Source organism: Sciurus carolinensis, chromosome 7 (assembly GCF_902686445.1).
Source record: "Sciurus carolinensis chromosome 7, mSciCar1.2, whole genome shotgun sequence".
Taxonomy (NCBI): domain Eukaryota; kingdom Metazoa; phylum Chordata; class Mammalia; order Rodentia; family Sciuridae; genus Sciurus; species Sciurus carolinensis.
Window position 1 is genome coordinate 103,869,168 of NC_062219.1, and position 25,306 is coordinate 103,894,473.

The 25,306-nt window shown below is 37.9% G+C and overlaps 1 protein-coding gene across 12 annotated transcripts in view; it reads left to right on the plus strand.

The window, feature by feature from the left end:
• Positions 1 to 25,306, plus strand: part of Pkhd1 (PKHD1 ciliary IPT domain containing fibrocystin/polyductin) — a 463,263-nt gene that overhangs the window by 42,274 nt on the left and 395,683 nt on the right. For all 12 annotated transcript variants that reach the window (XR_007109414.1, XR_007109413.1, XR_007109415.1 and 9 more), the window contains 11 exons: positions 239 to 363; positions 2,524 to 2,708; positions 3,603 to 3,725; positions 4,287 to 4,392; positions 5,241 to 5,516; positions 12,858 to 12,988; positions 14,985 to 15,120; positions 18,982 to 19,177; positions 19,654 to 19,721; positions 21,493 to 23,100; positions 24,992 to 25,135. Coding sequence is in view for 9 of the 12 variants with exons in the window: in XM_047557741.1 (XP_047413697.1) it covers positions 239 to 363; positions 2,524 to 2,708; positions 3,603 to 3,725; positions 4,287 to 4,392; positions 5,241 to 5,516; positions 12,858 to 12,988; positions 14,985 to 15,120; positions 18,982 to 19,177; positions 19,654 to 19,721; positions 21,493 to 23,100; positions 24,992 to 25,135 (3,098 nt within the window). In the remaining 3 variants the exon portion in view is untranslated. The remainder of the gene's footprint in view (positions 1 to 238; positions 364 to 2,523; positions 2,709 to 3,602; positions 3,726 to 4,286; positions 4,393 to 5,240; positions 5,517 to 12,857; positions 12,989 to 14,984; positions 15,121 to 18,981; positions 19,178 to 19,653; positions 19,722 to 21,492; positions 23,101 to 24,991; positions 25,136 to 25,306) is intronic.

A 25,306-nucleotide genomic window follows, 5' to 3' on the forward strand; every position in this document is an offset into this window, starting at 1 on the left:
TGCTCTTTGCTCCTAGGATTAGTATTGGGTGAAGGGTGGAATACTCTTAAAGAATCCTAATGTTTATCTTGCACTTTCCCTGCTGTGATGGAAGAGGGATGCCCAACACACCGGAGCTTAGGTTCCTTGGGCTGGAACTATGGGTGATGAACTGGTCTTTGAGATGAAGCTGTGTGTGTGTGAATTGGGATGTCTTGAAGGCTATGGTGGTTAATGCTTTGCTTCTGACATACTGCAGCTCTGTGCCCAATGAAGGAACAGAAGGATCTGGACTGGTCCAGGTGACAACACAGAGGCTACAGAGGACAAGTCCACCTTTAGGAGGATTCTTTCGCATCCTACTTCCTAACGCAGTGATTCCTGGTAAAGGGGCAATTTTGGGTTGCAAGACCTCCCATTCCCATTTCTAGGGGCATTCCCAGGCAAACATGTCCTGTGAACTGGGAGATAGTCTGATAGTCTCAAAGCTATTTTGTTTGTCCAATGTCTGAAAATGACCTCCTTAAAATTAAACATCTGGAAAGGGACTTATTGTTTATACAACCCTAACTTTTTAATTTTGTAGATATGGAAATTGAGTAGATTTGCTCTCTGAATCTGTCATAATAAATTACCACAAACTTAGAGACTTAGCATCTCCTGGTGGACCCTGGGGTTCCTGGGCTGTGGATGTGTCACTCCAACTTTGTGGTCACACTGCCACTGCCTCTTCCTCTCTGGTCTCAAAACTTCATCTGCTCTGTCTTATAAGGATACGTAGGTCTACATTTGGAACCCACCTGGATAATCCAGGATAAACTCCTCCACTTAAGACTCTTAATTTTACCAAATCTTTTGCCATGTAAGATAATATACATTCCTTCCCCTTGTAAGGTAACATTAATATGTTCTGGGGATTAGGGAACTGGCTTATCTCTTGGAGGACACTGTTCAGCCAGCCACGCTGAGGCACACCCAGAGATCATGCAAGTAAGTAGTTGATGGCAGGGTCTGGATGTGAACCTGGGTATTCAAGTCTCAGGTCAGTGTTCTTCTCTCTAGAGTTTCCTAGACCAAGGTCCATGGTAGCAGTGTCCTTCAGAGTTAACCTAATGGTAACACCATGGGTTCTTGAGGATTTTAATGGTCATAACAAATGTAGAAAGAAATTGCAGATGCAATTAGTGTAGTGCTTTTAAGTCTTCAAGAATGCATGTTTTCCACAAAGGACAAGGATTAAAAGGGATAATAGTATGTTGCTTATTTGATGGAAACATGGAAAACCAAAAGAAAGGCTCAAGGAAAATCAAGAGAGACTGGATAAAAGTTGGTAGATGACTCAAAAATCTCCTGCCAGAGCAGAAAGACAGCTCTCACAGGATCTTCTTGGGTGAGAGGAACATGGGGGTATTTTTCCTGTAATTGGGCAATTTAGGAACAGTTGAGGGCCCCTTGGTCATTATCCAATGCATGAATAAATGCCTGCAGTGCTCTGCTGCCTTGAAGTCCCTTACTGACCTTCCCATCTCACAAACAAGAAAGCTTATTCGAGAGAGTTCTTTCTGCGGTCTTGTTCTGTTGCTGATATTCCTTACATTGCTGCCTGCAAAACAATTAGGGAAAGTCAGCTTTCACTTGGCATTTTGAAATGGTGATGGACCTGAAATTATGTATGAATGTAGAAAGATGATTTTTTCAGTGAGAGACTTTCGTTTGCATTTTTTGAAACAAAGTGGCATTTTATTAACCCTTCAGGGCAGCATGGAATTCAAGAGGAAGGCTCTTGCGTCAGTAGAAGGCACCCCGGGTTTTAATCTAAACCTCTCTCACCAGGTTGGCAAGCTTGTGAATATTGTTAGGTTTCATTTTCCTCCTCTCTGAAGTAGGCATCAGTACCCAAGTGATCCACCTCACCGGGCTGTTGGGAGCAGCTAATGAAATGGAAACTTTTGGTAAAGCATGAAGCAGGGTTCAAATACAGAGCTTTGTTATTTCTCTGTGGGGATGTGGAATGGGGAAGCAGGTGGTTGGGCTTAAAGGAAATTCTAATAGAGAAACCGAAGTTAAATGCCAACATTCCTCAGCTGGGTTGGCTAAGTTTTTATGGGTGTCAGCTGCCGTATGCCTCCCCCACTCCCTGTGAAAAGTGGCCAACTTTTCTCTGTTCACAGGACCATCTAACATTTTCCAGGGAAAACCCAATGTTTAATTATACTTTCAGCCTTTTCTATAGGTCTGGAGCTTATGCTTCTACTTTGACAGTTGAGACTGTTTTGTCTGATCAACTGTGTTCTCTGCCTGCTATTTGATATGATTCTGATGGAAGATATTACAACATAAAAAGTGGGCATCTACTTGTTTTTGCATTGGGAAAAATGTTTTAGCTAGGGCTGAAAGTTCTCTTGAAGCTATATTTTGGATTTGAGGATCTCCTGCAAATTTAGTAGGCATCCTGGTGTTTATTCTCTGTCATCCTTGATGATGAGACCCTGCAAGATGGATTAATCAGTTCTGTGTTTTCTATACCAAAACCTTCCCTTACAGATGTCCCTGTGCACATTTCTGCTGCGAACCTTCACAAACTCTTACAGGACAATGCTGATGACTTCACCTCCAGATACCTCAATGTCAGTGATTTCACTGTGAAGGAGGATCTAAACTCTTGCTATGAACATGTTTGGACCCTTTCCTGGTCCACCCAGATTGGGGATTTGCCCAATTTTATCAGAGTATGTATGGTACCACTTTGGGTGCTATGAATTGGGTGCCTTAGGGAAATTTTGTAAAAATACAAAGAAAATCAGAGTTATATGAATTAAAACTCTCATGAATTATTATTTTGTTGGAATATTCAAGTAAAAGGATTCTGTGTTTTCTTTCTGGAAGTTTTCAACATGTATTTTGCACTTTGTGTTCCCATTGAGCAATTTAAACTCAATGTCTCTTTTGCTAACTCTCTGTAATAGAGAAGTTGTTGGTCAGTGTCCGTCGTTCAATAATTCCACATCTGTTATTGGATAATTTAAGCAGATGTGATTGACTTAGATTTTCATGGAGGCAGATGGCAGAACAGAAGGAAGTTTAGAGAAGGATTTGCTGTCTTTGGATAATGACAAAACCAGATGCTCTTGCATATTTAGGATTAAAAAAATAATCTAATGAACATCTAGCATTTGGTTATTATAAAATAAAGTCCATGATGAAATTTTATTCCAGTTAGATGGTATTATGGGTCATCTGGTTTTCAAACAAAACCATGGGGTGGAGATGGAGAAAGTGCTCTTATCTCAAAGCACTGTTTTCTTACATTTCATTTTAGTATTTTGGATTGCAATCATATGAAATACAGAAAAATATAGAAGAAAAATATCACAGGACTAAGAAGATTGATTTTTTATGTCTCTTTTTGGATGTCTCATTTTCTGATCAATATCCCTCTCATCTGCTGGGCTTTCATTAGCTATTACTACTGTAGGTTTCTAAATTTTAATTTTTTGTCACTTCAACTACACTCTCTATCTGAATATCTCAAACAGAATATGAAAAAAACTCTTATCATTTGTTTTAATCAAGAATAGATTTCTATTCCATGACAGAACTTACCAGAAATTTAACTGTCTCAGGTGTCTGATCAAAGTCTGACTGGAATGAATCCTGCTGTAACCACCCATGTGGTATTTGATGGTGGAGTTTTTCTTGGACCTGTGTTTGGAGACATGTTGGCTACTGCCAACCAGCACACTCAGGTAAAAGCAGATGGGTCTCTGAGGTGCAGGCAGCAGTTCATGAAGTGAAGGTGGCCTTTAGCCTCAAAGAAAGGGTTTTTCACATGAGTGGGCGGTACCCAGTTGAAAATAGATTGATCAACAGTCTGTGTAGCTTACTTTTATGAAATTTACTTCTATATGCAGAAGAAATTTACTAAAGATTTAGAATATTCAGCTGTGGGTGGTGGCATGCACCCATAGTCCCAACTACTCAGGAAACTGAAGCAGATCTCCTGAGTTCGTGATGACCAGCTTGGGAATCAACAGTGAGATCCCATCGTAAAATAAAAAAGATAGCATATGTAACTATAAACATGAATTTCAGTCTTTCTGCCACAATTTTAAGAACACTTAACCTGTTTTGTGCCATTCATTACAATTTTAGGCTTTAGGCTTATTACTGAGAAAATAGAAGAAAGAAATGGGAATAAGAGAGTCATTAGCATACTTTAATTTGGGAAATCTTCACAAGTACTTTATGGCTATCCTAGTGCATATGAAGTTTCTACATTTGATTTTACTTCTTTTACTTTGTTTCAGGTGGTTGTAAGAGTGAATGATATACCAGCTCATTGCCTGGGTTCCTGTGCTTTCCAATACCTCCAACAGTCAACTCCCAGTGTCCTTTCTGTGTGGTATTCCTCTGGTATGATTAGTGACTTGGCACTGAGATGGTCGTGAATCTTAGACTCAGTGATTTTAACAGATGTTATGTTGCTGGTGCTGAGGGGTAGAAGGTGTATTAGTTCATTAAGTGGAGGTTGAATAATGCAGTAGAAGATACATCTTGGGATCCTTCTAGGGGATATATTTATTATTTGAAAGGGAAACAAGTGATTTTTTTGATAACTCAAAAATTTTTTTCTCTTTGCCCCTTATTTTGAAATATTCCTTTTGATTTATTTTAAATTAAGCAATGACCTCTCATTACTAGTTTGAGAAAATTTAAGTTGGAGTCTGTGTGCTACAAAAGAAAAAGCAGTTGTCCAATAGTTGAGTCAGTATTTGACTTTCTGAGTTTGAGGAGGAAAGAATGAAATAGAATAATTTTTTTATTTTCAATAGCTTTTTAAAAAATTTGTTTAATGACATGTAGAATGCACCATGACACATCATATATAGATGGAGTTTAATTTCTCATTTTTCTGGTTGTACATGATGTAGAATCCCACCAGTCATTCTGTCATATATGTACATACAATAATAATGTCTGATTTATTCTACTATCCTTCCTACCCCCATTTCACTCTCCTCTACCTAATCTAAGGTAACTATTCTTCCCCAACCCTCTCCGCCCTTATTGTGAGTTAGCATCTGCAAACCAGAGAAAACATTTGGCCTTTGGTTTTCTGGGATTGGCTTATTTTCTTAGCATTATATTCTCCAACTCCACCCATTTACCTGCAAAAACCATAATTTCATTCTTTGATGCGAAAGAGTGATATCACATGATGTTTTTTTGTTTTTGTTTTTAAATTTCTTTCTTCTTTCCAGATGGTGACATCAATCTACTGGTTTATATTACTGGAACTGGTTTCTCTGGTGATTCCCAGTCTTTACAGGTTACAGTGAACAAAATAAGTTGCAAAGTTATTTTCTCAAACCAAACAAATGTAGTGTGTCAGACAGACCTGCTGCCAGTTGGAGTGCATCCAGTCTTGGTGTTGGTGAGACCCTTTGGTCTTGCTGTCAATACCAGTGGAGAAGGCCTCTTCCTGTATGTGAGACCCAGGCTGGACACTGTGGAGCCTTCCAGAGCCGCAGAGATTGGTAATATGGGCAGGGCCTTGCAATGCATCTCATTCTCTGAAGCTAACTCTCTTGCCAGAATGCTAAATGTCATCTTACAGTGTAATAAATTCCATATATGCTGTAATTCACAACTTTCTGTTTTCTAAACATTTCTTCTAATAAGCAACAGACCCTTGAGCCCTTAAGTGAACTCCCTTGTAACATACTGCAGGTTGGCTGTGGTGTCAGGCATGATGGGTTAAGTCACCTAGTCACTGAGTCCATTCGCCTAGTGGGAACAATGCTGGACTGGGAGTCAGAACATTCTTGGGATTTTGTGCTATCTCAAGTCAGATGTGTAAACTTAGAAGTTGCAATTGCTTCCAGGGGACTTAGTTTCCTAATAATGGTAATGACAGCAACAGTACCTCTTCTGAGTAGCACACATCCTAAATGCTCACACGTGCCCCACAGATAGGATGATTGTCCACATTTTTCAGATGAGATAATGTTGGTTCTTAGAGGGAAGTGTCTTGACCAAGGCTTCACATGGAAAGAGGCAGAGTCAGCAAATAAACCAGTTCTCTGATGTCAAGTCTCCTTGCTGCCTTTATGCACCATGCTGTCATGGTCTTGCCAATACAACTGCAAATGATGCTTTGTCTATAGGCTACCTAGCTTGTGTAAGAGGAAATGACTCAACAGTTGTGAAAGCCTCTTTAAAAGTAAAATCACTCAACAAATGTGAAATACAGACCTTGCCCACTAGGAACTTTGTGCGTTGTTGATATTTTACAAATGTGCATTAACTGATGTATATTTGGATAATTGGTTAGTATGCAAAGGCAACTCTTGTTTGAGTAGTGAGGATCCACAGGGCAGTGGGTCTTGATAATATCAGCTCCATGGACTGGGTCTTAGTTCCATGGAAAACTAGAGATTTTCCATGACTTGCTGCTTTCTAGGGGACACTACCACTTAAAAACAACCTAGTTGAATTGTAAGAACCTCAGGAATACTCATGCTTATATTTGCTAATGTAAAAATTTTGGAGCATAAAACTCTTTCCTTAATGCTTTGGATTTTTGTCATTGTTTGTTCTGGTGACCAGAAGCCTGTAGCTTAGAACACATTTTAAAGCAGTGTATTTTGGCTGCAAACTCATTATTCAAAGGAACAATCTGTTTCTGACTCTACTTGGCCTAGAAGAGTGAATCACAAGGGCTACTCCACCTCTTCTCTGCTCATAAAACAGAGAAAGCTCTTATTTCTTAGTGGTTTTAGGAAGGATCCAGATGACAAGTAGGGCTGAGAGTGAAAATTCATATTTCATGTTAACCCAAATAATTACTAGTTTGAGTTTTGGGCATATAATAGTCTTCTCATGAGATTTGCAAGATTTGTGATCTTCTTACAGAGTTAACTTTGCAGTTTAGGCCACAGTAACCTTCTTCATCTCTCCCCACTAGATTCTAGACACCGTATGGGCAAATGGGTAGCTCAGTCCCCTCCACAGAATGCCTTGCATAGGGGCAGTGGCTAACTGTCTCGGTTCTCCTGGGATGGAGTATGTTCCCAGGATGCAAGATTTTGAGTTTTAAAACTGGGATGTAGAACCTTGAGTGTTAAATATTGGTCCCAGGGAAATCAGTTGGTCACTGTATGCTGTACCAAACATGTGAAGGAATTTAAAGGTCTGAGGGGCTCATACATCACCCCTTTATATTTTATCAAAAGGTGGAAAACTCTGAGAAGGGATAAATCCCAGTTGGATGCAAATTTACTTCTATTAAGACTACAGGTAATGGAGGGAAAGAGAGAGAGAGAGGCTCCGGCTGCTGCTTCCTTGTTCCTGCATTTAAACTTTCTCTGTCACCCTGCTCTCCCCCTGTCACCTACGTAGCACCAGCCAATGTTAGTCACTCACACAACACTAACTGTGCCACCCTGCAGAGTCCTTTGCCAGATGCTGAAGACATTGGTACGTAAAGTGTGGCCCTGGACCAGCTGTATCTGGATCACCTGGGAGCTTGTTAGAAGCGTAGAGCCTCAGGCCTGTCCCAGACTCCTGAACTGATCTGTATTTTAAAAGGCTCCTCAGAAAATCTCTGAATAATACAGTTTGAGAACTGTGCTAGAAGGGCTTTAAAGAACACCAGGCTGAGGACTATCAGAAAAGAATAAAAGAAGAGCTGAGTATGCAATGAATATATATAATACAATCCATAATATTAAAAATCACTACTTACCCATATGCTGAAGTGCCCTTGAAAAGCTTTTTGAGGACAATCTTGGCTGTGCCTCTCATACTCCCTTTGTCCCCTCTTGTGCTAGGTGGACTAATCTTCTGCTTGTGTGAGTGCCCTTGAGAGGGACCTCAGCTGTCAATGAGGAATGGAAAGTGTCACCTTCTCAATGACTGCCTTCAATGATGATCAGAATGACGAAAATTGACTTAGCTCTTATGTGCCAGGCAATATTAATGCTAGGAGAACAGCAAATAAAAGCAAAGTTCCTTTTTCAGGGAAGTGGTGGTAAATATATAGGAGAAAAATCAAGAAGGGAAGGGAACGAAGTATAATGGAGGGGTTTGTGTGCTAAGATGGTTGTTGGCATTGGAAGCATGGCATGGATGGCCCTGGAGAGTGCAGACATGGATGAAGTGTGGGAATGAGTCCTGGGGAAATCCTGGGGGAGAGAACTTGAGGCAAAAGAAACATCAAAGGTGCCTTGAATTAGAATGAGCTTGGCTGATTCCAGGAACAAGGAGGTTGCCATATTTGGACTAGATGGAGTGAGAAAGCGTGGTAGATGACCAGGAGCAGATGATGAAAGGTGGTTAGTTTTTATTCTGCATGAGATAAGGGCCAGTGGAGACTTTTAAGTGAAGTGACATGATCTGACTTGGGCTGTTGTATGAGAACATTCTGCAGGGAGGCAAAGATGAGCCTGAAACCCTATTACCATCATCCAAGAAAAGAGGTGATGTTGGCTTGCACTAGGGCCATGTACCAGTAGAGTTGTTCTATTTTTTTTTTTTTTTACTCCAAATGATATTTCTTTGAACTTAAAAAATTGAGCCATAATTCCCACACCACAAAATTCATCTTTTTTTTGGTTTTTGTTTTCCACATTTTTATTGGTGCATTATACTTGTACACAATGGTGGGATTTGTTGTTACATATTTATACAGCACACAATATAACAATATATTTTGGCCAATATGACTCCAAAATTAATGTTTTAAATATGTAAAATTCAATGGTTTTTGGTATAGTCACAAAGTTTCACCCCTCGTTACTATCTAATTCAAGAACATTTTCTGTGTCTCTAAAAGAAACCTTGTATTCATTAGTAGCCACTCACTATTCCTCCCTCCTCCCAGTCCCTGGCAAGCACTAATTATTTTCTATTTCAAAGAATTTGCCTATTCTGGACATTTGATATAAAATAAAACATTCAACATGTCAATTTTTTTTTTTTTTTTGTCTAGCTTCTCTACTAGCATTATGTTTTTAAGGTTTGTCTCTATTATAGCATGTATCAGTATGTCATACCATTTTATGGTTAAATAATATTCCATTGTATGGATATACCACATTTTGTTCGTCCATTTGTCTTATGATGTGCATTTAGGTTGTTTGTTCTTTTTGACTGTTAAGAATAATTAGTGCCTCTGACAAGGATTTGGGGGGACACATATTTTCAGTTCCTTTGAGCACATATCTGGGAACAGGATTGCTGAGCCATATGGTGACTGTCTTTCACTTCTTGGGGACCTACCAAACTGGTCCAGAATGACTACATGAATTTACATTCCCACTGCTAGTAGAAGAGGGTTACAGCATCACCACCTTCTCACCAGCACTCATCATTTGCTGTTTTTGCTTCCATTTGCTTTTTATAGTAGCCGACTTAATGGTTGTGAAGTGGTAACTCGTTGTGGTTTTGATTTGCATTTTCCTACTAATTTATGATATTTAGCATCTTTTCATGTACTTATGGCCACTTGTTTAACTTCTTTGGAGAAGTGATTGCTCAAATCCTTTGCCAATACTGAAAGTTGGGTTATTTTCATTTTATTGTTGAGTTAAAAGTTATTTAAAAAAATATATTCCAAATACTAACTTTTTATCAGATGTATAATTTAAAAATATTTTATTCTATCATGTGGGTTGTTTTGTTAATTTTATACTGTTATTTGAGGCACAAAGTGTTTTCTTTTTCTTTCCATGGGGCTGGATCGAACCCAGGATCTTATGCATGCCAAGCAAGTGCTGTACTATTGAGCCACATCCCCAGTGCTACAAAAGTTTTTAATTTTGAAGTCCAGTTCATATTTGTTGTTGTTAGTTTTGGTTTTGGCACTATATCTATGAAATCATTGCCTAATCTAGTGTTAAAAAGATTTATGCCTGTGTTCTTATAGTTTTTCAATTATTACACTTAGTTTAGATCTTAGACTATTTTAGTTCGTAGACTTGAGTTAATTTTTTTTTTATACAATAGGAGGTAGCAGTTTGAATTGGTTTGCTAGGGATGCTGTAATCAGGTACCATGGACTGGGTGCCTTAAACAGCAGTAAGGTATTGTCTGAGATCAAGGTGTCAGCAGGGTTGGTTTCTTCATGCATCAACCTTTGAGGAAGAATCTGCTGCATGGCTCTTCCCTGTGGTTGACTGGCAACCTTCGGTATGCCATGGCTGATAGAATATCATCCTGATCTCAACCTTTGTCTTCATGTGGCATTCTTCCTGTGTCTTGTCTGTGTCCAAATTTCCCCTTTTTATAAGGACACAATTATATTGGATTATGGGCCCCCTTTATCCCAATTTAGCCCTGTTTTATCTTAACTAATTACATCTACAAAAATCCCAGTCCCAAATAAGGTCACATTGTGTAGTACTGGGTACAAGGACATCAACATATACATTTTGAGGAGACACAATTCAACCCCAAAAAGGGTCAACTTTATTCTTTTGTGTGTGGATATGCAGTTATCACATTTTGCATATGTGTAAATGTATTAGTAGAACTTTCTAATTAGAAGGAGAATTGCTGGATCAGAAGGTTATATGTATTTAAAATTTTGATAAATGTAAAGTATTCTCTTTATAGATTATATGATTTATTCTCTATGTGGGTATTGAATATGAAAATTAGTGACCACAACTTAATAAAACAGCATGTTTCCAGCTGTTTTGGTTTTTTTAATCAGTCTTTTAGGAAAAAAGCAACAGAAATTGAATATTTTTTAGTGTGTTTAAGAGGCATAATAACTTCTTTTTAATGAACTGTCTGTTCATTTCCTTAGCTCATATTTTTCTACTTGGATTGTTGTTCTTTCTTAGCGATTTTATTTGTCTCTTTATTTTCTATTTTTTGCAATTCATAAATGTGTTAAACATATCATATATATATTTTTGGTGGTACTGAGGATTGAACCCAGGGCTCATACATGCAGGCTCTCTACTCTTGATCTATATCAGCAGTCTCTTTAAGAATTAAAAACTTTTATTTTGAGACAGGATCTTGCTACATTGCTTAGGCTAGGCTTTATCTTGTGATCCTCCTGCCTCAGCCTCTTAGTAGCTGGGATTACAGTCATGTGCCACCACACCTGGCTAAATAACTTAATTTTTATGTAATAAGTTATATCTTTCTTTTGTGGCTTTGGGGTTTATATAATACTTAGAATGAACTTTCAGTCTCTGAAGTTATATAAAATTAAAATTCTGCCATTTCCTCCTAGATTTTTTGTGCTTTCTTTGATATGTCTAAATATTTGATGAATTTGGAATATGTTTTTGTGAAAGATGTGAGGTACAAATTCAGATTTAATTTTTTCAGTATTATACACTTTTAAAAATTTACTGAATAAATAGTCCATATGTTTTTCACTTATGTGAAATGTCAAATTTATCATATCCTATAGCCACATATTTATCTGAAGTTCTTCCTGGACTCCCTATTCTCTTCCATTAAGCTGTCCAAGCAGGCTCCATTATAACATTTTGATTATATTTTTTTCAAGATATTTTAATGCCTAGAAGAAGATCTCTTTATTCTTACCTTTGGAATTTTTGCTCTCAACTTATTTTTGTTTATTTTTCATTGAATTTTTTAACTAGATTGTCCAATCTAGTTATGGAATTGCATTGGTACTTTTGTTTAATTTAGAGAGATCGCGATATTCACTCCATCCTTTTATTTTAATATTCTTACCTAAATTTTAATCTATCCATTAATTTTTTTCAGCAGCATTATAAAGTTTCTTCATATTTTTCATCTTTTTTTGTTTCTCACATCGTTTGTTTCCACATATTATCTCTTTTATGTTGCTCTTATGTTGCCTTTTCCTTCTATTTTATTCTTTCATTTAAAAGTGTGTTATGTCCTTGCTCTGAATCTTCAGGACAAGCTACGTATTTAACTTCAGGACATTACTCCACTCAGTCACCTTGTTTCCAAGGGTTTTCTTTAGATTGTGTGAGTTTCCCTTCTCTTCCTGACATGCCTCTGGCCCCCATCCCCTCCCCACTCTGAAGGGGTAAAGTGTCTATTTGGTGGCTTTCAATACTCTCATGAATCACCTTCTTGGGAGAAAGGCAGACCTGAATCATTTCCATTCTAATGATAAATGAGTTTTCTGTTCATCACCTAGACAAAGGGCTTCTCCAAATAAGACCCTATACCACGGTACCAGCAGTACTGGCATTATCTCTCTTCTGATCAGTGTCTGTAGTGAGGAGCTGGTTGCTTTTCAGTGGCTGGCAGAGAAATCCTGATCGCAGTGGGTGGTAGTGCCAGTCATTTCTAAACCATCCTGGTGACTAGAACCTAGTATGTGTGGTATCAAATCAAAATTGGAAGGGCTAATGCCCTCATTTAAGATGAGGAAGGTGAGAGCCAGTGAGTGGAGGGACAATGCTACAAATGACCTGCTTCAAGTAGCAGAGTGTTCTGTGATCTTGATTCTGAGCACATTGCTCTTTTGATCATGATGCTCTCTTGGTTTCTCAGGAAAAGGATAAGTTTTATAGGATTGCAGGAAAGATATTTTGATGATTTTTAGAATCTAGGACAGAAAGACTTTTCAGAGTCTGTGTACTTCTCTGACTTGTGGCAGAGTGCATTCATAGTTTTATTCTTAAAGGTCTTCAGGATGCATCACTACTTCTTTCTGCCCTCTGGCCAATATTTCTCTGTGTATGGTAATTTGTATATTTTGACTCAATCTTCTGTAGTTTTAGCATGACTTTGTGTTTTGACTAAGGAAATTCATATTTTAATTTTATTTTCTCTCTTGTATGGGTAATTAATTTTTGTCTGCCTATATGCCTGTGAATCCCATATGAAAATGTGTTTTTTTGTTACAGGAGGCCTCTGGGCCACCATCCGAGGCTCTAGTTTGAAAGGTGTTAGTCTGGTGTTATTTGGATCTAAGTCTTGTGACATTAACATCACCACAAGCAATTCTCAAAGAATTCAGTGCAAAATTCCACCCAGGGTAAGTGGAATCCTTTGGCATCTCCTTTTCTCTGAGTGGGCAACCATTATTTACAGAAGGTCTTCAACTAAGAACTTCTTAAAATTAAATTAACTGACACAAACTTCTGATCATGGGAGTACGCTTATATTATTGTCTATTTTTCTATGAAGGGGGAAATTGATCCCACTGATGGTGTTTGTATTCAACATCTGTTAATTCTTTTAATAATAAGACAATCCAGACAGTTCTAGTCTACATGTTCAGTGAATATTAGTGCCACAGAATAAATGCATTTTTATCTGGTACACATTATGGTGGTAGTTTAAATATCTTATAATTCCTCTTCTTTCTTAAGCAAATGACAAATAGCTTAGTTTTCGCCAACAATTCTGTTTTTTGGCATGGATTTGAATGGTGGAACTTGAGTCTTATAGAATACCTGATTCCTTTGAAGTGTCTTTTTGGTAGTTTCTCACTGCTTTCTATTCCTTTAAAAGCAAGACCCTGAGGTCTCTTTTTCTTTTTGTTAGTTCTCTATCATGGCCCATTAAAGGGAGCTGGGGCTCTTTCCTGGTGTAGGTGGTGAGCCACTCACAGCAGTAGTTGGATTTCTGTTCAGGGTTGATTGGGGTCAACATACATAGCACACACATGATCCCCAAAGGTGTCTGTTTAGTGAACAAAGATCTATAGGAAGGTAGGATTAAGAATATCCTTCCACCACTGTTTCTGAAATTTCATCTTATCTAGTTCCTTAAATATTATGAAAAGTTGGCTTTTATAAGTAAACTACATGAAATTCCAGTATATTGTATTTTAATTTGTTTAACTCTTTCCAGTTGTTTGGCATGTAGATAATTTCTAGATTTTCTCTATTATAAACTGAAATTTTGATCATCTTAGAAGCTATAATTTTTTAGCACATGTTTTTTCCCCAGGATAAAGTAATCTAAATTATAAAGCTTTTTTTTTTTTGATATCTAGTATTCAGTTACTTGACATTCCTTTTCAATTTCTATTCTTGCCATCACTGTGCAAATGTCTGATTTTGGGCACTTTGGCCAACCCTGGGAATTATGTCTTTAATATATATTTTTAATATATGTTTACCTTTTGAATGGGTAAATTTGTACTGTTTGGGTTTCCTTTATAAGAGTAGATAAACATTAAAAAGTAAACTTCTGATTTTGATCAAAGTCATATATACAAAGGTTCAAAGGAAAATAAGCCATCATGTTCTCTTACCTGCTTTTCTTCCTTCTAGTCCCATTTTTGAAACAATAAATTATTTTGAATTCTAGTAACTTTATTTGTTAAATCAATATAGCATGTATATATTATAATTATTTAAATGATGCTGATAGAAACATAGAAAATACTTTTTTGTATTTCTGTTTTTTCCTAGAGTTCCTTTTTTCTTATTATGTCTTCCTTACTATAGAAATCCACCATCTTTAAAAAAAAATTATCATGCCAGTTACTCCTTTTCTTTGATGCTTTCTTGTTTTCCTGTGTCAATCTAGGTTGGTTATTTTCTGGGTTATTCTACAAAGTTTACCCCAGTACTTCACTTGATTACTTTTCTCATTAGATTCACTTTTTCTTGGATTTATATCTTCTTTTTTTGGTTATATTTATCTGTGAGATCATAACTTTAAGAAATATGCTGCAAAAGACATACAGGAAGAAATTTTCTGAGTAATGACTGTCTGAAAGCACTTGGATACTTGATTGATAGTTTAGCTAGGTATAAATATTTCTTTAAAATTCCTTTTTTCAAAAAATTTGGTGTGTTAATTGCCAGTCATTCTTGTTTACCTTTTAGAATAGATCCTTCTGCATCTGTTCAACATAGCAATTCCCTAATCTATATACTTGCTTTGAGTGTGTGTGACAGTTAAAAGTCATAAATATGCCTTTAATGACAACTTCATTAACTTTTTAAAACAATTCCATATGGATTTCTTCTCTTCTCAACTCAAACTGATATTGGATTTTAAAACCCATTTTTCAGGGGAAAGATGGATACATTGTGAATGTGACTGTTATCAGAGGGGGTCATTCCACAGTTCTTCCCAGAGCATTTACATATGTCTCCTCTTTAAATCCAGTGATTGTGTCTCTAAGCAGAAACAGAAGCAGCATAGCAGGTAAAATACATGATGTTATAAGATTTTTATATTTTTGAGCATCTATCTAGCCTATAAAAAAGTAAAGCAAAGGTCTATAAATGTTGTTGTATTTTAGATAAAGCTCTTTTTTTCCCTGAAAACCAGTAAACTATTTTCTTTTTGTTATCTCTCTTTTTACATCTTTTTTCCTCTTTAAAATTGAGAATATGTTCATTCTGAAAATTATGTGAGATTTTGAAGGTAATAATTCAATAAATATTTATTGAGTACCTAGTGTGTGCTAATAATAGCATAGACATGTATTAGACCTTAATTTAGTCCTTACCACTAATTTTTAGGATTGATAGCTTAGAGAGAATAAGTAACTTGTCTAAGAGAATAAGTTACTTGTCTAGAGAGAATAAGTAACTTGTCTATTCCTTTAGTAAGGAACAAGGCTGAGATTTGAACCTTATTTTTGGAAACAATTTCTATTGTGGTAGTAATTTAATACAATTAGAGAATAAGGTGTCCAGATTAAGAATTCTTTCAGACTTAATATGTATAAAAAGAATGGGTTTTTAGTATCAACTGCATGAAATATTTTAACCTTTGATAATTCAAATGACATGATGGGTTGGAATTATAAGAATTCCTCATCCTTACATACCAATATAGATTCAGAAAAGCAGCAGATAACATCCCTTTCTGGTTACTTGAATTCCAGGTAACAGGGAGTTTATGGCAGCCATGTCTAAGGGTTTATTATAAAAAGACCATCTTATTTCCCAAAGAAAAAGTTTGAACTCAATTTTTCTGGCACTATTTTCATTTTCCATAGCTCAAGAATATATAACTAAAGAGAAGTGTCCTTTAACTTCTCAATATTATTCAGCTCAGATAGTGCAGAAGAAGAATTTGCTGCCTGAGGCAACCAAAGTGTGTAAAATTCCCTAGTGGTATAGATTCTTCCCAATAAGGTAGAAAACCAGGAAGAGGGCTCCATGTTATATTCAGATTTCAGTGACTTAGGCTCAGGGTAAACTTTCCTACCCATAATGAAAAGAGTAAATGCATTGTATTAGTGTCTGAAAGATATTCAGAATTAGCTTGACGATCTACCAAGTGCCCAGGAAGTTCATGTTATTGACATATGTGATGCAGTGCATTCTTTTCAGAATTTACACTTGTATTTAAGCCTTTCTACAGGCATAATAAAGAACATGTTATAAAATCCACCAAGTGTAGCCTATTGGGAAAGTCTCTTTTCATTTAGGGTGCTGCACATCTCCATCCAGGAAATGATGCTGATGGTAACAATGATGCCAAGATGACACGGAAGAAAGTGAGGGGGGAGAGAGAGCGAGGAGGAAGCATTTGATGTGCAGGATGATTAATGTGGTTATTATAGTCAGAAAGAATTTCATCTGAGTGAACACCAGCTCAACCACTTATTAAAGGAATACTTTTGACAAATGAAATTTAACAGTTTGAGTAAAGAATGATTTACAAATTTAGCAGCCTTCAAAACCAGAAGAGGTTCATAGCACTTCTCTCTGCAGTGTGGGAAGGCAGCAGGCATAGAAAGAAAATGGAAGTGAGACAAAAAGCAGCTTGACCAGCTATAGCTCCCCCTTTGCCATATTTGAGTATGGACTGATCACTTGACAGCCTATGATTGGCTGAAACTCATCTGCTATGATTGACTGAGACTCAGCTAGTTATTACAAAGGATATACTTATACATTAGGATTTCAGTTTGTTTACTACTTAATTTGTAGTTAGTTAATTTGTAGTTAGCTAGATGGTAGTTTATTGCACAGGGACTCAAAGCATGCAGGAAGCCCCAGGTCAAATTTAGTTTGATTTAATATACAACCTCAGACTTTGAAGAAGAGGTTGGGAAGACATGAAGAAGGAAAGAGGATGTGGAAGTGAGAATAATATGAAGTCAGTTGATATTTTTTGGGTGTGTGTTCTATACCTTATTTGCTTCCTCAGGATATCTGTTAATTCTTACAACAAACAACTTGACATGAACTTTATTACCATCTTGTTGATGAAAAATCTAAGGTTTGAGGGCCCAGAGTGAGTTCTCCAAAGTCAAAGAGGTAATATATGGCAGATCAAGGATTTGAATGCAGAGTTACAGTCTCCCCACTAAATCACATCCCTCTTTTTTGACTTTTCCAAGAAACCTCTTTCTCCTCTTCATCTAGTTGACATGGAGCCTATAGCTGTCAACTGTGCAGTGGTTCTGCAAAGTTAAAGGCTGAAGGAACTGCAGAGGTGATCTACCCAAGCTATGGGCACACTGAGACATAGGAAAGACAGATATACTTATTTCCACACCTGTGGTTGCATGCTTGATTCTGGACTTCCTGAAGACTAGTATCTGAAGACTGTATTTTTCCTTCCCTATTGTTTATTTTTATCCTATAGACTGGAAGAATAGCTTCAATATATTCTTCCCTTAGTTAGAAATCTTTGGAGATTTCTAATGTAATGTCACAATACATTAAATTCAGTAGATACTCCTCAGCATTAGCTTTTCTGGTGTTCATCCACAGAAGTCTATGAACCTGACTTAACCTCATAGAGTCCCTACTGGTATCTACATGTGTCTCACTCCCAAAAAGTCACCCAATTCTCTTTGGTTTTGCCCAAACCACTAGCTGACTAAATGAGAAAGTACAATGCAAGACTAGATAAAATTAAGAAATATGAAAAATTGGATTTTAAGCCCCCTATTACTTATCATTGTCTCTTGGGATTTATCTTTTGAATTAAACTTCAAGTGCCATTTTGTCCTAACATAAGACCTTTCCTGACATTCAGAATGCTGTTCTGATTTGAATAATCTTATTCTTAATTATGACCTCTATTGTAGCATATCTTCTATTGGTGTGATTTTGCCCCCTATTTCATTATTTTTTGAGATCTTCTTTGAGGGCGTGTCTGTATTTAACTGTTTTTGTGCCCCTTGTGGTATCTTTTTATAGGACTCAGTGTGTATTTGAGTTACAAGGAATTGAATTAAAGTGCTCATAGCATTTTCTTTAATTAAATTAATCAATTTATTTTATTTGTTCTTTTTAGATGTGCATGACAGTAGAGTGTATTTTGATATATCATACATACATGCAGTACAACTTATTCTAATTAGGATCCCATTCTTATAGTTGTACATGATTTGGAGTTTCACTGGTTTTGTATTCATATGTGAACGTAGGAAAATAATATATGATTCATTCTACTGTCTTTAATATCCAGAATTTTAGTAGAGTTGCTAATTACACCAAAAAACTATGGAAATTCAAAATAAAGTCTGGGTCCAGGCCTTGACTTTTCCATTCATTAGTTATGAGGCTTTTGTTGCTGAACTTCTTTCCTCAAATGCAAAATGTCAGTCATACTGTTTCATATGTGTCATCAGGACAGAGGTGATCAAATGGGATCATGTAAATGAAAGCACTGTAAACTATGAGCTATTACACTCACACAGTATTATGTTAAGGTTCATTGCACACAGGAGATAGAGCTTTAGATTTCTATTGATAGAAAAGGAAATTTGGAGAAAGGACAACAGGATTTTCTGGTGGTGAAGACCATTAGCTCTTCAAACTTATTCTTGAGTTGCCTTTATGAGGATTAAGTTAGTGCTTCTTGAGTATAATTGCCCTGATGGTTTTGCTCTTCACACCATTGAGGTTTTAGGTGGTAGCTCTATTAAAAGATTTATTAGAAATTTCATGAAAAAAGTTAGGTTAAAAGTCTTAATTACAGTATTATATTCAGGGCTGACCATGTATTTAATCCTAAAAGTGTTTTGGTGCAGTGTAAGAGGTTGAGGCTACAAACCCTCATCAGAGATTTCTAAGCAGATTCTTCTCAACCCAGGAGGCGAGACCCTCTTCATTGGAATGGCCCAGATGCTGAACTATTCAGATTTGGATGTGGAAACCCACATCCAGGACACTTTGGCTCAGATACACGCACAGACGGCACAGGGCCTGGAGGTGGTGCTGCCCCCACTGCCAGCTGGCCTCCACAGAATTTCAGTTTCCATCAATGGGGTCATCATTCCCTCACAAGGGTAAGGTGGAACTTTACAGAACTTGGTTGGGGTAGAGGGAGTGGGCATCTGTACCCAAAGAAGGGAAGTCTGTGCTGTGGATCTTTAGTAAGATTTAATCTTGGGCTTTGGATAAATGGGCTATACTAAGGGCACAGTCATGTCCTTCCTCACCCTCAGCTCCCTCTTTGCCCTGAAGTTATTCTGCCTGGTATTTCTCTAGAAATTCCCTCTCCCAATTCTGAAAAGTAGCTAGAGTGTATGGGACCAATGTCACCACCTGACCCTGACCCAGAACAATGCCCCACACAGCATCTTTCCCTCACTGTTTCCTTTATTCTCTGTTCTGGTTATCATTAACTCTTGCTCTGCATCACTGCTCAATTTCTTTTTCTTTCTCCCTCTCCAAATAGTAACACCTCTTCTGTCTTCCATCCTTGTTTTCTCTCTGTCTAGCCCTGTTGAATATTTCCTGATGATCTTCCTATGTTCTGTAGGGTTGATCTGTATATCCAGTACCTCACGGAAGTCTTCAGCATGGAGCCTTGCTGTGGGTCCCTTTTTGGTGAGTAGTTCTGATATCACTAATGTCATCTAATCACTGAATCTATTTACTGGATATGCAGATTTTATTCCTGGATTAGCTGGTGACGCCAGAGATGGGACAGCAGGAAGAGACTTTGCCAAGGGTCTGGTATAATTTAAGGGTGGGAAAACTTGGTAATGCTTTGGCTCAGTGAGCTAATGAAATTAAAGATTTTTAATGAAAAGGAGATATCTCTGGCTTTCTTTTTGTCCTAGAGGAAAGGCTGAAATAGCTAATGGTATTAGGAAAACAAGGGAAGATATTCCTGCCTTAGACTCTGCATGTGCAAGGACCCAAGGATTGAGTCTTTGGTATCTGTACTTTCTTCCAGGATTACAGATGGAGGAACAGAAATAGAACCACAAATACCAGAATGGGAAGTGTAAGGACAAGAAACAGAGCAATTCCTAAAACTATGCATTGTCAGAAAAAAACTAAAGAGTTATATATGCAATTATGAATAATGGTTTTCATCTTGCATGAAATAGCACCTTAATCCTTCTGAGTACAGGAAAATCCTTTTTAAATCTGGTTAGCTATGCCACAGATTTGGTTATGATATGGGTTTTGAGGCTCCACCCTCTGTTCTGAAGATGGAATTTGGTCTTTGATCATCTCTCAACTGAAGAGTAAGACAATGTCTGTTTTAGGTTTTCCTCACTGTGACTAAAATACCTAATAAGAAAAACTTAGAGAAGTTTATTTTGGCTCATGGTTTCAGAGGTCTCAGTTTGTGGTCAGCTGACTCCATTGCTTGGGGCCTGATGTGAGGCAGAATTTCATGGTGGAAGGATGTAGTGGAGGAAAACTGTTCAGCTGATGGCATCCAGGAAGCAGAGAGAGATTGAGGCACCAAGAACAAAATATAAACCCCAAAGGCACTCCTCCAGTGAGCTACTTCCTGTTGTCGTTCCCCACCTGTCAACAGTTACCTCCCAGTATAGTAGTTTTTTCAAATTATTAATTCAGCAAATGGAGGAACAGAAATAGAACCACAAATACCAGAATGGGAAGTGTAAGGACAAGAAACAGAGCAATTCCTAAAACTATGCATTGTCAGAAAAAAACTAAAGAGTTATATATGCAATTATGAATAATGGTTTTCATCTTGCTGAGGCTACAGCTCTCATAATCTAATCACTTTATCTCTGAACATTGCTGCATTGCCTAATATGAACATTTGGGGGGCACCTCATATCTAACTCTTAATAATGTCTGGGAACATAACAGCAAATTCATTAGTATGTTTCACTGGCTTTTGATATCTTGTATGTATATAATACAGATTATAAAGAATATATAATACCATATATGAATTTTTGGGATAATCTATAGAATAATATAAAAGATAAATAGACTCCAGTGAACTTGATTTCTCTAGTATGCAAGGTGAGTACATATATAAAATGTAGAATAATATGTCAGATAATACAACAGATGACAAAGAAGACTAAATTTGATTTTTCATTATCATGTAAGCATGTAAGTGGTAATTTATAGGATCTACAAAAGTACTCAAAGAGTTTGTCTGAATATTACAAGCCTCCTTCATATGTAACAATTTACATTATTTTACTGTTATGTGAATTTGACTCCTATAGGAATGGTCACAAATTCAGCATTGCCGGGGATGAGGTGAAATCACTGAGGTTACCCCACTTTGCACTGGATTGCCTCAGAGCTCACACAGGGGCTGCGAGTTCCTAGGGAAAATCAGCTTTAACTTTTGTTTTCCATATCTGCACTTCAGGTGGAACGATCATCAGCATCTCAGGAAGAGGGTTTGGCAGGGACCCAGCTTTGGTTTGGGTACTCGTGGGCAATCAGCCCTGTGACAAGTTGAACTTGACGGAGGAGAGCATCTGGTGTGAGACCTCACCCGCCCCCCTGCTGCACAACACAGATGCTCTCACCATCCCGGCCCTTGTGGAGGTTTGGGCTGGCAACACGACCCTCATCCATGGACCTTCAGCAAGCTTGGTGGGCAAGGGCCTCACCTTCGTGTATGAAGTGGCAGCAACACCCGTGGTCACCACCTTGTGGGGAGAAGTCACAAATAGCAGCCTGAAGTTGTATGTGGAAGGAAGTAACCTCTCTGACTCTGTCATTCTTCTGGGGAGTTTGAAGTGTGAGGTGGAGACACAGTCTCTTGGGGGCAACCTGAGCCTGTCTGGGTGCTCCTTTCCCCTGCACAGCCTGGAGGCAGGTGTCTATCCCATCCAAGTGTGTCAGAAGCAGATGGGATTTGCCAACATGTCCTCAGTGCCCCAGCAATTTGTGGTGACACCTCGGATAATGACCATCTTCCCAACGCATGGTTCTGTGTGTGGTGGGACTTTGCTCACTGTCAGGGGCTTGGCTCTCAACTCTAGAAGGAGGTCAGTTCAGGTCAACCTTTCAGGTCCTTTTACTTGTATGATTTTGCATTTGGAAGACAGTACAGTTCTCTGCCAGATCAACCTGATGGATGACCACTTGCCTGGAGCTTCCTTTACTCTGAACATCACAGTTGTGGTCAATGGGCTGCCCAGCGAGTGTGAAGGGAATTGCACTCTCTTCATGCAAGAGGAGAAAAGTCCTGTAGTGGATGCCTTGACCACAGACATCAGTGGACCTCTGACCACTGTGCTGATAAGTGGTCAGAGACTGTGCACCAGAGCTGAGAAGCCAATGGTATTTATAGATGATCAACTTCTTTGCAATGTAACTTTCTTTAATGCAAACCAGGTGGCATGCCAAATAAGTGACTTGACACCAGGACTCCACTACCTATCAGTTGTTCAGACAAGCAATGGGTATGCTTGTTTTGGTAACATTTCTAGGCATTTCTCCATTATACCTCAAGTCTTTCATTATTTCCCTAAGAATTTCAGCATACATGGTGGAAGCCTCTTGGCTATAGAGGGCACAATCCTGAGAGGACAGAACACCACATTAATCTTTGTTGGCCGACAGGTCTGTCGGACAGTGAACATCAGTTCTGAGCTCATCCAGTGCATTGTTCCTGCAGGGAACGACTCTGTTGCTCTGGAAATGGAGGTAGATGGAATCTGGTTCGACATTGGAGTTGTTAGTTACAGTGATGCCTTCACCCCAGAATTGCTCTCTGTTTCTCAGAGTGATGGCATTTTAACCTTTGCAGTGGCCCGGATCTCAGGACCTACCAATGTTGACATATTTATTGGGAGGACACCCTGTGTGGGTGTGTCCGGTAACTACACGGTTCTCCAGTGCACAGTTCCTTTTCTTCCTGCGGGGAAGTACCACATCAGAGGTTATGACTGCATTAGAGGGTGGGCCTCCTCTGCGCTTGTGTTCGTGTTGAATGCAACTATTACGGCAGTGACTGAGAACTTTGGTAAGTCAAACAGGTAATACTTAATGACTTAGTAGCTTCTCTTCCAAGAACTGGGAAATCAATGTCACTTTGTACAATAGAAGGGAAGAGATACCCAGGTGACTTCTTAGAGTCTCAGGTCTTCCTGTGACTCATCTTTGTCATGCTCCATTTGTGAATTTATTTTTCATCAAGGAAACTATGCCTATTCTCTAAGTATTTTATTGTATTTTAATTTAATGCATTAACCATTTTTAATTTGTTTAAAATTAATATCTTGTAAGAGAATTTCATCATTTAAGAATATAAATGCTTTCACCTACTTTTAGACCTATATGCCAATTTGCATTGTTTAAAATTTACTAACTGTGATTAATTTTGATCATTTTTATAATATTTCACAGATGGATTCATACACCACCAATAGTAAACCAATAACATAGTACAATTGCATTGGTTGAGCTTTTCTCTACTTTTATTGTCTTGTTTTGTTGCAGTACTGGGGAATGAAGCTTGGTCTCATGCATGTGAGACAAATGCTTTATCTCTGAACTACACCCCCAGATCCTCTGTTTTATATGTACCAAGATTTGCCATGCCTTTTCTTCCCATGAAGATTTAGGTCTCTGTTCACTTAAAGCCTTTCTGCCCTTAAGATCACTCATATTTGATTGTGGTTTTGCAGGAAATTATGGAAGCAGGATCTTAGATTGATGAGATTCTAATCAAGCCATTTTTTAGAACAAATTTGGCCTCGAATGAGTGGAACACTTTGGAGATTAGAATTTAGGACTGGTGGCTGTCACCAATGTAGCTAACTTAGACTTGACTTTTCCATGCCTCGCCTTCCATTTTTATTTTTAATTTTGCAGTACTGGGGATTAAATCAAGGGGTGTTCTAGTCCTGAGCTACATTCCCAGACCTTTCTTAAAGTTTTTGTTCCAAGACAGGGTTTTGCTGAATTGCTGAGGCTGGGCTCAAACTCCCAGTCCTCCTGCCTCAGACTCCCAAATTGCTGGGATTTCAGGTGTGTGCTCCCATATCTGAATCAACTTCCTTAGTCAGTAATTGTATTTGGGCTGGATACTTACAAAATTTCCCTATCTACTCCCTAAATTTCATGAATAAAGAGCATCATGAAATACACCTTAAGCAGAAAACATTATTTTTGAGTTTGTCAGGTGACTGCAAGTAGCTCCATCCCTCTTGTGGGATGAAGGCTGGAGACTGAACTCTACCCGAGAATGAGCTAGAGGTGTGTACTAGCTTTACTCACATGCGTGTCCCTAAAATATGTAATTATTACAGTACTCTTAACAAAAGCAAAAAGAGAAATAATGAAGGTATTAAGCAATAGAAAATTTATTAAATAAATTGTGCCTTAATCATGTAATGAAATTCTAAGTAGCTATTAAAATGAGTTGTAATGATGTAGGTTTGGAAACATATCTATGCTGTAGTTTTGAGTTAAGAAACAAGATGTGGAATATGTATAGAGTGATCCCTTTGTATCAAAAATTTATGTTTGAAAATTCTGTAAGGAGTCACAAAAAACTGCATATGTGGAAACCTCCAGGGGTGAGACAGGTGTTTGGGGAACTTGTAGTTTCACTTTCATTTTATGCTCTTGTATAAAAAGTTTAAAAACTATACATAATCATTACTTTTCTACATAAAATGCTTTTATTACAAAACCCTTTAGCAGAGTAGGTTGTTGAATATGGTTGGGATCTGATGGAACCCTGGAGTTCAGAAGGTGGGTGAAGAAGAAGCCAAGTGTCAGAGCCTTGCAGCCAGCTATGTGGATTCTGCAGGGCATAAGAAGGATATGCAGAAGGAAAGCAATGGTTTGAGTTTTGAGTTAAGACAGTCTTGCTTCTAAGATCATGAACTTGTGGTTTGTCTTTAAAGGCTGCCTGGGTGGAAGGCTTGTACATGTGTTTGGAGCAGGGTTTTCTCCAGGGAATATCTCAGCTGCTGTGTGTGGTGCTCCTTGCCAAGTCCTGGCTAATGCTACGGTGTCTGCATTCAGCTGCTTGGTTCTGCCCTTGGATGGTGAGTAAAAACCCCACATATGTATTTTTTTAAAGTATGTACATTGAAAATGATGTTCTTTGGCATTTTAAAATATTTGTCATTACTGCTCTACTAACCATTAATTTTTCCATGTGTTTCCGAAAATATTTTTCTATCCTCTATCAAAATGGTTGTTACACTCTGGGGTCA